Source organism: Hylobates moloch, unplaced genomic scaffold (genome assembly GCF_009828535.3).
Source record: "Hylobates moloch isolate HMO894 unplaced genomic scaffold, HMol_V3 SCAFFOLD_15, whole genome shotgun sequence".
Lineage (NCBI taxonomy): Eukaryota > Metazoa > Chordata > Mammalia > Primates > Hylobatidae > Hylobates > Hylobates moloch.
The window spans coordinates 40169908-40185737 of NW_026652290.1; the positions used below are offsets into that span (position 1 = coordinate 40169908).

General features: G+C 40.0%; 1 protein-coding gene across 1 annotated transcript in view; it reads right to left on the minus strand.

Moving 5' to 3' along the window:
* Positions 1 to 435: 435 nt before the first annotated feature.
* Positions 436 to 15830, minus strand: part of SLC9A2 (solute carrier family 9 member A2) — a 97543-nt gene continuing 82148 nt past the window's right edge. Inside the window, exons 8-12 of the mRNA XM_032177924.2 lie at positions 10501 to 10662; positions 9230 to 9326; positions 7049 to 7180; positions 5763 to 5853; positions 436 to 3613 (exon numbers count right to left, since the gene is read on the minus strand). Coding sequence (XP_032033815.1) covers positions 3243 to 3613; positions 5763 to 5853; positions 7049 to 7180; positions 9230 to 9326; positions 10501 to 10662 — 853 coding nt within the window. The 3' untranslated portion in view covers positions 436 to 3242. The remainder of the gene's footprint in view (positions 3614 to 5762; positions 5854 to 7048; positions 7181 to 9229; positions 9327 to 10500; positions 10663 to 15830) is intronic.

Here is a 15830-nt window from a genome sequence, read left to right on the forward strand (position 1 = left end):
AAAATATAATTTTATCTGAAAAGGTGCAGGAAGTTTAAAAAGAAAAAAGGATCAAAAAATGATGTGCCAGCGTGACACTGAAGTGGTCTGCAAAGTCCCTATCTGCATATTTGACCTGCACACCCCCAGGGCAGCTGATCCCTGTCTGAGGGTGTCAGCTAGGCGCAGAGTGGATGATGCTGGGGGATTCTAAAGGAAGGTGTCATCTGTCAGGGACAAGGAGCCATGATTATGCCACACAGCTGGTACCCAAAGAGGACTTCTGCTTTCCTTAGAAGGGGGTTGAAGAAAGGGTTGGTTAAAAAGTGAGATAAAAAGTAGCGGCGAGCCACACACTTTAACCTCGTGTGTTCTGAGCCACGAGTGTTATTTTTCAGATTGATGAGAGAATCAGCACATGGTGTTCAAGCCTCAGCAGATAATGCCAACAGCTGCTTTATCCGGACAAAGTGATCTCTTTAATCACGTTTTTAAGAAGAAAGTACAGTGTGCACTTTGACAAAAATATTGCAGATTATGAAACCTGACTTTTAACATAAACACAATTTGGGCAGTACAATAAATGCAAAACGTGCTGAGACTTGTACTGTGTTTGTCTACAGTTTTTATATAAATCAATACCCTCACCGCCCAGGTAAAACACTACACCCCACCATAAAGCTGAGCAAAAGCTGAAAGAAATCTCTTCACAAACATTTTGTGAGCATATACACAAAACACATGCTTTTAAAAGTATCAGACTTTGAAGCCAATTTCTAGTTTGCTCGTTGACGTAACTGTTCCCAACAGTCTCCCCTTAGCATTATGTATTAAAGTAATAAACCCCGACTTTTCACTTACAGGTAGTTCAAATCAAATTTTGTTACAACCAACACCAAAGACCTATCAAAAATCCACAGTCACATTGGAACTTTGGTTAGATCAAGTGTTGTTTGGACGAAGGAAAGCTTTTACAAAGGGCTAGGGCTCTCTCTACTACTGAAATTTAGATTGTGAAAATATTTAGTCAATACTCTTCTTCATAATGACTAGTGACTAGAATTTAAGAATTACAAAAAGAAGAAAGTATAGAGAAAAAGCCGAATAAAGTCAAATTTATTTTTATTGCCTTTGTCATTCAACAAACAAAAAATTTAAACTGATAATAATTAAGATTTAAGTTTTCCTTTATACATAGTCATCCAAATTCTATAAGGATGAATTACTGAAAGCTGAATTTGGTCTACCTGCTTAACAAGAAGTAATATAAACATTTTCATGTTTTCTCCTTCAGTTCCAGAAAGTTAAACTCTTTATAATGGTTATAAACATAGGAAACCTGGAAAAATTAGGAAATTTATTCTTTAAGGTCACTTGCAATTTCTATGTTTCTTTTCAGATTTCATACTGTAGCTTTTCTGAAAACTGATTTTTGGCATTCTCAAAAATTACATCGTATTTCTTGAAACATGTTATCATAAAATTTTATGTCACTTTTAATTTGTGTTAAGCAGAATAAATATTTTATATAAATATTTTCATTTAAACTAGAGATTTTGGCACAGAGTCCTAAGCCTGTGGTTTTCAAATTGCATTCTATGCTACTTTCCCTAGATCAAGGAATTGTGCTCCTATGAACTTGTACCTTGTGTGTCTAACCTTTGCTCTGTCTCATGCTCAACAACCCAGCATTATTCTAAGACTTTAGAACGTGAGAAAAAAGTGTAGATTGACTTCTCCTTGCTGGTGGAGGTGGAAAAGGGGTGGAGAACCACTGCTGAGGATTTTTGTCTTAATATTTTCATGTTCTCCTCCTGATAATACTGTAGGCACTTGCATCCTTTCTGGTATCTTCGGCGGGAAATCAAAGGACTGTGAGTGGCTTCATTTAATTTCTACACTCAGAAATGCAGAGGCGTGTTCCAGTCAAGTTTTAAAGAATTATTTAGAAAAAAAAAAAAAGCCCAATAAAATCTACAGTTAAGAGATAGAGAATCAAATATTAATCTTGAATGCTTAGGTTCCACTTCTTTTCTTTCTGCTGTACTTTTAAAAAGTAATGAGTAGAATTCAATTTTATATGAAAATTCTGAGTTACTATATTATCAAATGGGGAGAGGTAACAAATTACAGACTAGTGCAAAACAGTAGGACTCCCACACTCTCCAAAGTGCTTCCTGAATAAAATTCAAAACTTGATATCTCATCAACTTGTGAAACGTTAGAATACTGTGTCTACAAACTTTCTTCTTTGTCTGCTTGGAGCCTCTAACCTGGAGGCTCAAAATTCAAACAACACTACAGAAAAATTCTACTGAAGCAGATGATCATAAATCAGCTTAGATCACCTGCCTCCTCCTCCTAGTATTGCACAACATAAAACCCACCAGCAAGTTGTAACCAGGTGCTGCCCTGTGGCCCCACTTGCCACATGGACCCTCATGGGTGGGAACTTCATCAAAAGCTGCTCCCAAATCTGTCAACACAATAAGCTGGTGGATGCCTGGGCATCCCTTCTCTCTGCACCATTTAAACAAGAAGAAGAAATAGAATTTAGATGTCACCCCCAAACACACGGTAGACAGAGGAACAAGTTAAAAACCAGTAGACTCTCAGTACATAGGAGTCCTGGGGCCTCCAATCTGTGCTCTGGGAGTCAGGCCATTCCTTCTGCATGACGTCCCGATTGTTTGCCCGGTTTGAGTCATAAGGTGTCTGCTTCCAGCTGTGCTCTTCACTTACTACCTGCTCCATCAGGTCAGGACAGGGAAAAGCTTCCACCCTGAGCTTAGGAGTCACCCCTGAGCGCCATCCTTCACCCCTGGGAAAGAAAGCTGTTCTCGATAATTTTAGTGCCATTCACTTAACAACTGATTACAGATATACATATTTTTTCATAAATAAAATTTGAAGCATATATGTAATATATTAAAATCTTCACCAACAAGGGTGTGTTAAAAAATTCAAGTTCTGTCATTCATTCAAGTTCAATAAAGGCACACATGACTATCTTTTTTTCTTCAGGCCTGCAAATAATACGATTGCTCCCCATAAGTCACAAAAGGCATTTTGTGGGACTATTTTTTATTTGATTTTCTTTTTCTTCGGATTTGCCTCATTTATCCGTGGCATGAATCTATCGCCTCCAGAAGTATTTAGATGCACAGAGAGTTTTACACAGATTCCACTGTTGTGTCAGGTTTCAGAGTGACAAACCACAGCTGTCCTGGGTCAGACACTCAGATCTGCTTTCGCTGCTTCTCTTAAGGCTTCTCACTCCCAAATCGGGCTTTCCGGCTTCCAGATTCCGATGCCCTCCAGACCAGCCGTGGTGGTGGCTTGGGCAGGATGCCTTCAGTCAAACTGTCTTCCCTCTCTGAGCCAGACTGGTCTTTAGAGAGAAGGGGCTGCTGTAGTAAGCCTGGCGTCTGGGTGCCCTTTTCTCTGCTGTGGGGTGTTGGGGGGGTGCTGGGCATCTCTCGGCCAGAATCAACATCTACCTCGTTCTTCCATTCCATTTTATAGGACTGGGGGGATTTCTCGGATAACTGTTCTGGCAAGAAGCGCCTGGCTCTGGGCTGCAAATTGAGCACGGTGGTCCCGGCATCTGCATCTGAGTCGCTGCTATTGCCATCTATCATGGAGCGAAAGACAAGGTGGGCAAGCATTTTAGAGAGAAGGCATTGCAAGTAACTTCACTACCTTAGTGAGTCAGGCAACTGATACGTCCTGGGGCTCTGGGGAGAGGGGAGGCTAGCGCGCTCATGCTAATTTTAGGTGAGTGGCCTTGTGCATCTTACATAACCCCCGAGAGCACCCATGCCCACAAGTATATATTCATGCTAACTCTGAAGAGCTTACTGTGTGCCAGGCACTGTCCTAAGCCCTTTCAAATGCATTAGCCCATTTTGTCTTCACAATCACCTACTTTACAGATGGGGTAACTAGGTTCAAGAGGTATGTGTAGGTGGTGGAGCTGGGTTTCCAACCGAGCCCCTCTGGCAGTAGCAGCTGTGCTCATCTGCCCCACAGGAATGATCCCAGGAGGGCTCAGCCTGGCATCTGGCACACACTAGGCAGTCTGATAATGACCTGCTATGGAGAAGATTCTTGCCTTGATCTGGAACCTCAAACATGGCTTTGCTGATTTCCTTTACATTTCCACAAAAGGTCTAAAACCCTTTGCAAACAAAGGGAGGGGACAGCTTTGGAACCAGATTCAGGTGCTAGAGTGCTATGGGTAGAGCAGTGAACAAAATGCTTGTCCAGGAGTTGAGATTCTTGGGAACTGAGAGCATGTTTGCTGGTGGGACCATGGGCCACTGTTCTAAATATTCAGTGCTGCCTTGTCTTCCCCCTATTATTCTCACCTCACCCTCCTTTATCACCAGCCATCATTTAGGCTTCCCTCTTCTCAGTTAATTAAACCAGAAAAAAAGAAAAAAAAAAAAAGAGGGGTAATGATTGTTCCATCCCACATTTTTTTTTTTTTTTTTTTTTTTTTTTTTTTTGAGACGGAGTCTCGCTCTGTCGCCCAGGCTGGAGTGCAGTGGCGCGATCTCGGCTCACTGCAAGCTCCGCCTCCCGGGTTCACGCCATTCTCCTGCCTCAGCCTCTCCGAGCAGCTGGGACTACAGGCGCCCGCCACCACGCCCGGCTAATTTTTTTTGTATTTTTAGTAGAGACGGGGTTTCACCGCGGTCTCGATCTCCTGACCTCGTGATCTGCCCGCCTCGGCCTCCCAAAGTGCTGGGATTACAAGCGTGAGCCACCGTGCCAGGCCCCCATCCCACATTTTATTTTAGATTCTAGGGGTACACATGCAGATTTGTTACATGGGTATATTGCATGGTGCTAAGGTTTGGGCTTCTAATAATCCCATCACCCAAGTAATGAACATAGTACCAATAGGTAATTTTTCATTCAACCCTTGCCCCTTGCCCGGCTCCCTATCTCCCCCCTTTTGAAACCCATAGTGTTTATTGTTCCTGCCTTTGTGTCCTGTGTATCTAATGTTTAGCTCCCACTTGTAAGTGAAAATATATGGAATTTGGTTTTCTATTTCTGCATTAATTCCCTGAGACATCCTACATTTTAATAACATGAAATCCTAATATAGTTCTTCTGAGGTTCACAGACAATGGCTTCGGTGTCTACATAAAGATAACCATCACATTAAAAAATATTAGACATTATAACAAAGCTTTATAGTTATAGCCAGAATAAATATATGGCTGCTTTCATGAAAATATATTAGAATTACTGTAAAAATTTAATTACTTAAACATTTGCAGACTTACAACTTTCTATTTACCTGCCCTTGAACCCCATGATGACAATATTTTCTGGAAAATGACTGATTGGATTCTTTAGAATCTGCACAGAATGCCATTCCAAAAGGTTGCAAGGCAAATTAAAATTCACCCCGTTATTATTTTAGATTTGCAAACTCTTGAACTCATTCTGTTTTTTTAATTATTATTATACTTTAAGTTTTAGGGTACATGTGCACAATGTGCAGGTTTGTTACATATGTATACATGTGCCATGTTGGTGTGCCGCACCCATTAACTCGTCATTTACATTAGGTATATCTCCTAATGCTATCCCTCCCCTCTCCCCCCACCCCACGACAGGCCCTGGTGTGTAATGTTCCCCTTCCTGTGTCTAAGTGTTCTCATTTGAACTCATTCTTGATGAAGAAAAATAATAGGAAAATTTGTCTAGTTTATAAACCTTGGCAAATAAATTTAAAATTTTTCTGCTCCAACTATATTCATTACCTGCATTAGAAATAGTCCTCCTCTTTTGTAGCTTTTCTGGAAGCTTTGTATTTTTAGGTAAAGATAAATATCGGGAGGTTGAAGTGGAAGCCTGTAAAAAAAAAATATAAAATCTTACTTAAACTATACAAATGGCATTTATTGTATATTAAGGATTAAAAATTGTACAGCAAAACTTCATGTTAAAAATCAGAATTTTAATTCCTGATTCCAAAATTACTTTGTGAGGGGCTGTAACTATTATAACTTGAAATAATTAAATCTCTTCCAAATAGAATGGAGATCCCTACAAAGGGAAATAGAAATAAGTGGGAAATAAATTAGAAACAAATATGAAAACCACTGGGTCTTCTCAAAGAAAAGCTACTGAAACATCTATGTATAAAAGTACTGCCAGAAAGACTTAGAACCTACATGTGTGGGGAAGAAGATATGTTTACAAATATATATATGTAAAGTGTTTTTTTTTACTTTAATAAATCTTAAAAATGATATCAATAGAACAAAAAGTATTACTACAGCTAATTTACTGGCATTTCAAATACCACAGTCGCTAGTGTTTTAAATTAACTTTTAATTAACACTGCTACATTTTACACATAAAATAACTCCTTGTTCACATATAACCATTTTGATTTCTGACAACCCAATATAGGATATTATTAAAAATAAGCCTCAATTCTTGCTATGTGAAAACAATATATCACAGTATTATTATTATTATTATTATTATTATTATTATTATTATTATTATTATTGAGAAGGAGTCTCGCTCTGTCATCCAGGCTGGAGTGCAATGGCCAAATCTCGGCTCACTGCAATCTCCACCTCCCAGGTTCAAGCAATTCTTCTGTCTCAGTCTCCCAAGAAGCTGGGATTACAAGTGCACACCACCATATCCGGCTTATTTTTTTTTTATATTTTAGTAGAGACGGGTTTCACCGTGTTGCCCAGGCTGGTCTCGAACTCTTGAGCTCAGGCAATCCACCCGCCTTGGCTTTGGCTTCCCAAAGTGCTGGCATTACAGGCATGAGCCACCACGCCTGGCCCACAATATTGTTTTTAAATGGCTTTCCTTATCTATTGACAATTCCTTGAACCAACTGCAATGCTGGCCACACTACCTGTGAACACTCACTTCCCCCAGCCACCCTGGCCTTCCTGCAGCTCCTCAGAGAACCCTCAACAGCCACTTGATCGGCAGAGCTGATGATACCATCAGCTGAGCAATGGAATGGCTAGGGGCTCCACCCCTGAAGGTCTCCCAGAGGCGCACACTCAGTTACCCTGTGTTCTCGATTCAAGCTGCTGTCCTTCCTAATGCTTTCTCGCAAACTGTGTCGCCGGCGAATCAGAATCTCCTTGGCTTGTCTCTCACTTGTGTCGGCTGTCAGACTGTGTCTGTTGTAGGATAAAGTCTGAAATGAAAATATACAGAGGACATTAAAAAAAACAAAAACAAAAACCTGATCATTTCCCCAGAAATTCCAAGACTTTACCACATTTCTTTGGATCTGCACTTCAGCTAAGCACTTATAACTTCTGTGCAGAGCAAAAAATTAAATTAAGAGTATAAAAGTTAACAGTCTTCAGATCCTCAAAGAATTCATATTTTCTTTTCATTTTGTGTATTTTTCTTTTTCTTATTTTTAGAGTTGGGGTCTTGATCTGTCACTCAGGCTGGAATGCAGTGGCACTCATAACTCACTGCAGCCTCCAACTCCTGGGCTTAAGCAACTCTCCCACCTCAGCCTTCCAAGTTGGTATTACAGGTATGTGCCACATAGTTCATCCTTTAGTAAAAGTCAGATCATAAGGTTTGTTTTTCATTGAAAAGTGTGATTTTCATCAATGAGAAAAATGATTGATTTCATCAAGTGCCATGTCTACCTTGAAGTCTCTTGTAGGTAATTAGCCATCATGAATATCTGGAAATAAAATACAAGTCACCATCCTACAGTCTCTTTTGAACAGGAATTACTGACATTAAAAACAAACCACTTTGAGCCACTTGGTGGTGCCATGCCCTTCTGATTAACTTCAGAATGTTCCCTTTTTTCAACTGAGTTGTCACATGAAGAAAGCTGGTGACACTCCCCACAATGATTACATCCCAGTGTTTGAAAAGTAAAATTTCTAAACTAGGGCTGTACATGGCATCCACTTTTAGTTTTATAGGCTATATAGAAATGTGCTTCCTAAAATAAATCATAAATAATAATTAAATTCATTTCTGATAGAATAAATATGTACTTCTTGGGAATATCCCTGTGTCCAGAAATATATTAGGTTCTATTGAGAGATGCAAACGTAACACAGAACAAGGCTTCATTCCTGCCTTGAGGAGTTTACCATCTCATTGAGCATCTAAGGCTAACAAAATTATGCAAAACCATGGAAATAAGTGCTGCAACTACATGGTACAGTATAAGCTCCAAGTGCTATTCCATGTAACCACAAGGATGGGAATAATATGGTGGCTGTTGGGGGAGCCTTAAAAACTGGAGGCTTTGGACCAGCTGATGGGAAGGTGTGAGATGCTCCCAGGGGACAGCGAGAAGGCCACCTGGGCCAAAGAACAAAAACAGAACCTCTCACTCCCTGGGTGTTTCAGGGAGCAGATGGGTGAGGCAGATGTGGAAATATGGTTGGATAAAGTGGAACTTGGAAATAGAGTCCAAATTTTCAACGAATAGTTTAGCTTGGGAGCCACAAATATTGTTTTGTTTCATTTTAAATTAAAAGGTACTGTAGGAAAAAGTGTCAGGTAAGAGTCATGTGGATGGAATGGGGACACCTTATGGGGAGACCAGCTAAGAAGCTACTGAAACAGCCCCCACATGAGCAAGGAGGACTCCTGACAAGCTGTGTGGCCCATGTGCCACTTCACTTCGCTGTGCCTCAATTTCTTTATCTGTGAAATGGTGACAGCAGTAACACCTACCACTTGTTGGAGGATTAAATGAGTTAATGCATGCAACACACTGAAATGGGGCTTGGAAAATTGAGGACACTCTCTACTCCTTAGCTGTTTTGTTAGCAAATTATTAGACTAAGGTGCTAACAATGGAAACAAAGTGAAAGAAGTGGCTCAGAAGAGAAGAAACTATAGCACTTTATAAATAACAAGGAGGGTGAGACCCATTTTAAGAGTCTAAGCTATAAAACTATTTCTTTAAAACAAACAGCAATCAATTCATTTCTTTAAAATTAGTCAACATGTGTATTTCTTTATATCCAAGCCCACAGCCGCAGAGCTCCCTGGGGACCCCAAGGCTTCAGCCATGGTGTCCAGGAGGATAGTAGGACCCTGAAGAAGGGTGGAGAGAAACAGAAGGAGAGAAGATGCCCAGCATGGGACCTGCTGAGCCCAGTGTCATGGTGCAGCCTCCAATTACAGCACAAAACCAGAAGGCATCCTGTTAGCCAAAGGTAAGTAAATATTTTGCTACATAAATTATTCTTACTCGCTGACGGATTTGATAGAGATTTCTTGATAAGAGTTCTCGAATTTCATCAGTTTCACTGGATGTGACCTTTCTTATTTTTTCTTCACGACAATCACTGTGAAAGTTTAGAAAAAGAGTATTTTACCTTTCAACAAATATTAGAATCATTGATTTTCTTCCTTAGAGATATAAGTATTTAAGACGAGTCTTAATTTTTAAAAATAGCACTTAGGGATTATTCAATAACTTAAAATAATTCCAAATTCTGTAACTCTTATTTCAGTTTCAAAATCATTCATGGCAAGTTTAACAATTCAGAAGTTTTCAGAGTCTATACATGTCATTATGTTTTCAAGGAAGAAAAACTACAATGGCTTATAATGCTACCTCACTTTATTATTTCTAACACTCCATAAATAAAGTAAAATAGAATAGTTTTCTCCAACAGAAACCTAGTTGACTTCAATTTACCATTAAGTTTTCATATTTTAAAAACCTCATCGTAAGTATTTGCAAACACACCATTTATAACATGTATGTATATCCAGTCAATCCTCATTTGTGGGTTCCATAATCATGAACTCACCTCACGTACTTGCTAATATTGATTTATAAACCCAATATCAGAATTTCAGTATTTTTGCAGTTATTCACAGACATATGCAGAGTGACAAAAAATTTGAGTCACTTGACACACTTTTCCTGAAGATGTTGAACAAGGAGACATCTGCTTTCTTGCTTCCACTCTCACACTATAAATAATGTCCTTCTCACAGTCTATTTAGTGACATGATTTTTTTATATTTTTATGTTATTTATTGGTAATTCTGCTGCTTTAAATGGCCCCCAGGCATTGCTGAAGTGCTGCCTAGAGTTCCCAAGCACAAGAAGCCTGTGATGTGCCTTATGGAGAAAATGTGTTAAGTAAGCTTAATCATAGATGAGTTTATAGTGTTCTTGACCATGAATTCAATGTTAATGAATTAGTGATATATATTAAATAAGGTGTCTGTAAACATAAACATACATCAAATAGGTTACATATTGATTGGCTGATGAAAATTTTGTGACCAGAGGCTCAAAGGAACCTAACCTTGTACGTGCCCCTAGGAAAATGATTCAGTATTTGTTGCTGGGCATGGTGGCTCATGCCTGTATCCCAGCACTTTGGAAGGCCGAGGGGGGCGGATCAATTAATAATAATTTTTTAAAAATTATTATTACTAGTTTCAAAATACTATCAATGCATATTTAACAATACTAACTTTTATTTGCAAGACCATACTTACTTTAGAGATGCAAATGTAGGGACAGTACTTATCATCCCAGTCTCTGCCATCTCAATGGCATGTTTTATTTCAAGCTTTTTATATAAAGATACAATGCTTGACTTCGGTTGGTTTTCCCGAATCAAAAGCTTCCGCAGATATTTATCATCAAACTTCTTAAACCTGTAAATAAAGAAACTTTCAATAAATTAATACTGGATTGACTAAGAAAATAGTTGTTGTTTTTACTGATAAAATCATTTCCACCATTCCCAGCAAAATACTTAGTAGCAGCATTTAGCTAATCTGGTCATTTTATATATTTAGTATGTGCCTACCTGTATATATGTGTATGTGTGTGTATGTATATATGTGTATGTGTGTATACATGTATATGTATAGTATATACGTATATACACATATGCATATATGTATATATGTGTATATATGTATATACACATATGCATATATGTATACATATATGTATATATACACATATATACACATACACATATATGTATATATGACATATACTGCTACATTTTTGTATATGACCCTGACACACATAAATCTAGTATTCATTAATTACAGATTAAAATACATATGTTTCTCTCTTTACCATGTCTCTACTTCTGCTTTTAGCAAAATTGCTCAGAAATGTTATCACTGTTTGTTTTCCCCAATTCCTCTCCTCTGATTCTCTCTTGAACATTCACATTGCCTCAATACTCCATTAAAGCTACTCTTATCAAAGTGGTCTGTGAACCGCATGATATAATTGCAATGGGCAATTATGAATCCTCATCTTTCCTGCCCTCACTTGTTTAAGCTATTGTCTTTGTTTGGCTTCCAGGACACCACCCTGGGGTACCCCAACCTCTTTCTCACCCTCTCTCTCAGTTTTGTTTTCTTCTTTTAACCTCCTAATGTAGGACTGCTCTGGGCCTCAGTTCTTGGTCCTCTTTCATACCGCCACTCACTCCCACCACCATCTTGCCCAGTCTCCTAGCTTTTAATAGCATCTCTATGCCAATGACCCCCACATTTGTATGTCCAGCTCCAACCTCTCGGCCAAACCCCAAATATGAGCTTTTGGCTACTTACTCAACAACTGCAGTTGGATATCTATGGGGCATCTCAAATTTAACATATTCAAACTGAAATGATATTCTGCCAGAGCCCTCCCATATCAGCAAACGATGACTCCACCAGGTCAAAAATTCTGGTGTCATCCTGGATTCTTCTACTTTTCTCATGTTCTATGTTATGGGCTGAATTGTGTCCCGCCAAAACTTCATATGTTAAAGTCCAATCCCCAGTAGCTCAGACTGTGACCACATTTGAAGATCTAGTGTTTACAGAAGTGATTAAGTTAGGGCCATCAAAATGGGCCCAAATCCAAAATGACTGGTGTACTTATAAAATGAAGAGATCTGGGTTCCAACGCATACAGAGAGAGGGAAGATGTGAAGAGGCAGGGAGAAAACAGCCATCTACAAGCCAAGCAGAGGGGCGTAGAACAGAACCTTCCCTCATGGCCCTCAGAAGAAATGAGCCCTGCTGACACTTTGCTGTCTAACTTCTAGCCCCCAGGATTATGAGACAACTCATTTCTGTTGAGCCACTCAATCTGTGGTACTTTGGTTATGGCAGCCCTAGCAGACTAGTACTCCAAATCTTTGCTCCATCAGCAATTTCTGTTGGTTCCACTCAAAATATATACAAAATCCAGCCATCTCCCACCACATCTAATGCTATCACCCAGGTCCAAGACATCATTCTCTCTCGGATTCTTGTAGTGAGCACCTAATTGGTGTTCCTGCTTCCACCATTGCATTCCTACAGAAGCCCAAGTGCTCCTGTTAAAATATGTCTAATGATGTAACTGTTCTGCATCTTCATTGGGTACAAGTACAATGCCCTGTGACTTCCTACACAATCTGGATCTGCCCCTCTTGGTACTGTGCCCCTCTTCCTTAGCTGCAGCCTCACTGGTATCCTTCCTATCTTAAAGACTTACCAGCAGTGTTCCCATTTCTGAGTCTTTATACTTACTATTCCTTCTACTAGGAATCCTTTTCCCGCAGATACCTGCAGGGCTTACTTTTTACAGTTCTTTTAAGTCTTTCCTTGGCAATCATTTTCTCAAAAGTACCCTTCCTATCCATCCTGTTAGAATTGCACACAACTTTCCTCCCCCAGCAGTCCCCATCTCGCTGCCCAGATGTATTTTTCTCCATAGTAGTTATCACTTTCTAGCACGACATACAATTTACTTGTCTTACTTTCTGTCTCTTAGCACAGAATATAAGGTCTACATGGGCAGAGATTTTCTATTTCTGTGTCATCAGTGCCTGGCACACTATAAGCACGTGTGGTAGAATGAGTCATTTGGTCCCAAGTCCTCCCTGTATCCACACCCTCTGCCATATTACTTGGAAATGGCCTTCCACCATGGCGTAGATTACTTGCTTTGCCCTGTTCCTTGCCAGAGTGCTCAATAATGTTCCTTGCTTTGGTCAGTGGGCTATTAGCAGACACAATGAAAGAAACAGTGGCTTAACCTGGGTTTGCACATGGAGGCTTACATCTTGTGCTTCAACAATCACTATTAGAAGGATATGCAGAGTGGCTCCTTAGTCTGAGGACAAAGGTGACTGTCACAGGGAGCACAGTCACCTCACCCCAATCACACTAGATAGGTCTAGCCAGAATCAGCTGGCAGCCAACCAACCCACTGGAGCACATGAACAAGCCCGGCCCCAACTGGCCAAGCCCAACCCCAATCAGCCTCTTGACTCATGCACTTTAATAGTAATGATGTGTTCTGAGCAGCTGAGTTTTGGGGATGGTTTGTTACACAACATTATTATGCCAATATGTAAGTGAAGCAGTATGCAATAAATATTTGTTGAGAAAGAAGTAAGTGTACTACGTGATCACCATAAGCCCAAGGAGGTTTATAGACACACCTGTGCCATGAAAGGAATCAATGTTAACCTACATTCTTGTTGATAGTTCTTTGTTCTAAATACTAGAGGGCTCTGAATAATTAAAGAAGAGCCATCCTGAATGTGCTTTATTTTTGGCTGGCCACTACACTAAAGACTGGGTCTACTTTTTCCTACTTTTTATTGGAGTTTTATGTTAGGCCCGTTGGACCAGGACTCCTGACAGCAACACATCTTTTAAAACTTCTTTTATTATTATTGTGGTTTTAGCTTTTCACTAGAGAGAAGTAAAAGGAAGAACAAGCACCAAGAACAATGGCATCTGCTCTATTTCGTGTAGGGATAGTGCATTTTCCTTGCTTCATTTCCACACCTTTCATTTCTCTGCTAAGCTACACGTAGGCATTCTATTTCACAATCATTAGACTGCTTGTGCCAAGACTGAGAAGGGTCCCTACTGTATCACCCTTCATTTCATTCTCAAAGGGTCAAATGCCTCAAGAATTCTCTGGCAGAACCACTGGAAATCCACAGCATAAGGATTCCAGAGAAAAGGGAAAGATACCCAACATGCCTGAAACAATCGCTTCTTTTTGATGCTGATTTTTAGTAACATTAACAATCACTAAGGATGTGATCTCAGCAGAACACATTTTTAAGACATCTTGTGTCAGCACCACAACCCCCCGCACTCACTTCCCTGCCTTACCTATGATATACAGCATCTATGATGTCTATGACACTGTATATCATAGGTAGAGCAGGGAAGTAGGTGCAGGGGGATGTGGTGCTGAAACTTTGAAATTTTCCTGGAAAAAAAGTTGTGCATGGAAATATATCAATGCTTACAAAATTACTAAAAGAAGTGTATCCACTGCAGTGGCAAATGCTAGCCATGTAACATTACCTTTCGGGCATGGAGCAAGGTTGGCTTTCCCATCTTTAGGACTTACAGCCAATTAGTCGGGCAGCCTTTGCATGTGTGCCTAGGGCAGATTCATGGACCCCAGAGATAATGTCTCTGCCTGAAAGACAGACGTAGCCAGACTTTCTCTGACATTTCTTCTCCCGAGTTCCAGACCAAACCCAAGTGACCACAGCATATACCTCTTCTGACAGTGCCCCAGGACCAGATGGCCTCATTACTGTGTGAGGCCAATATATATTCCCCCATTTGGGAGGCAGAGGAGCAGTAGATATCTTGAACCTAACACTCACTTTGGAAAGGGAACCAGCTGTTCTGGGTTACGCCTCTCATATGTCATTTCAGAAAAGTACTGAGGGGATGCTAGGGAAAGGGAGGAAAGCGATTGAGTTGAAAGGAACAAGGTAGGCAGAAAATAGGCATTGCTATGAAAACAGTGGAGAAGAGAGGCAAAAAGGTCCGTTCTACTGGCTTAGCACAGTCGAGGACTCCCCATGCTAAGAAGGTCCCAGAGTCATAGAGCAGATGTATAGTATCTCTGGTCTACCACCTGCCTCCAGAAAAGGGAATACTTCCCACGAGAAATAGCCATTTAAAAAATAGTTTTACAATGGAGAATATAATTTGCTTAATTTTATTACCTTGTGTTCCCGTGTAGCTAATTGGGCATGCTCTCCATACAAACAAAATCTTTCTCCTTTCATTATATAGTAAGGCTGAGTCCCAGGGCCCTGTCTACATTAGTAAACAGTGCTGTAAAGCTTGTAAAGGTTGTTCTAGCACTGAAAGTCTTTGTCACTCATTATATTACCTAATGGTCTCTCTCTCACACACACATATATACACACACACAGGAGTCTGCTTGCTGTGTGTCTGTTTTGTTGTGTCTATAATATTACAGAATTTCAGAGGCCTGAGTCTATGACTTATACTTCTTATGTAGCCCAATATTATGCCAGCATATATGAGCAAACAGGAAACACTAAAAAATTCCCTTGTGTTAAGTTGCAGACATTGGTAGGTTGGTCAATTTCATGTAAATTAGCAGTGGAGGGAAAACAAAAATCTGTTAGCAAGTTAGGAAAAATAAAACAAGAGGGATCTACCAAATGTAGTTTAAAACGTGTTCTTCTGTCTCCAGGGATTAGCTTAAACGCTGCCTTCAAAAGTCTCGCCTAGCCAGTGATGTGCTAATAAATGTTTAACAAATTGCTCTATTGAAAAAAAGGGCCTTGATTTGTAGCATTTGTCAGTTCCATGATATAAGCCCTGATTCAAGCAAGCACTCTGGACGGTGCCAAATGTGCAGTCAGGAAGAGAGGTACGTGATGAGCTCCCACTAGCAAGTGGGGGCTGGCTCCTGTACCCCACTGCTCCTAGCTCTGCTGTCAGAATTGAACCAAACTTCTTGACTCATAATGCTGTTTCTCAGTTTATATTAAAGCATGCATCTAATTCTGCCTGTCTATCCTACC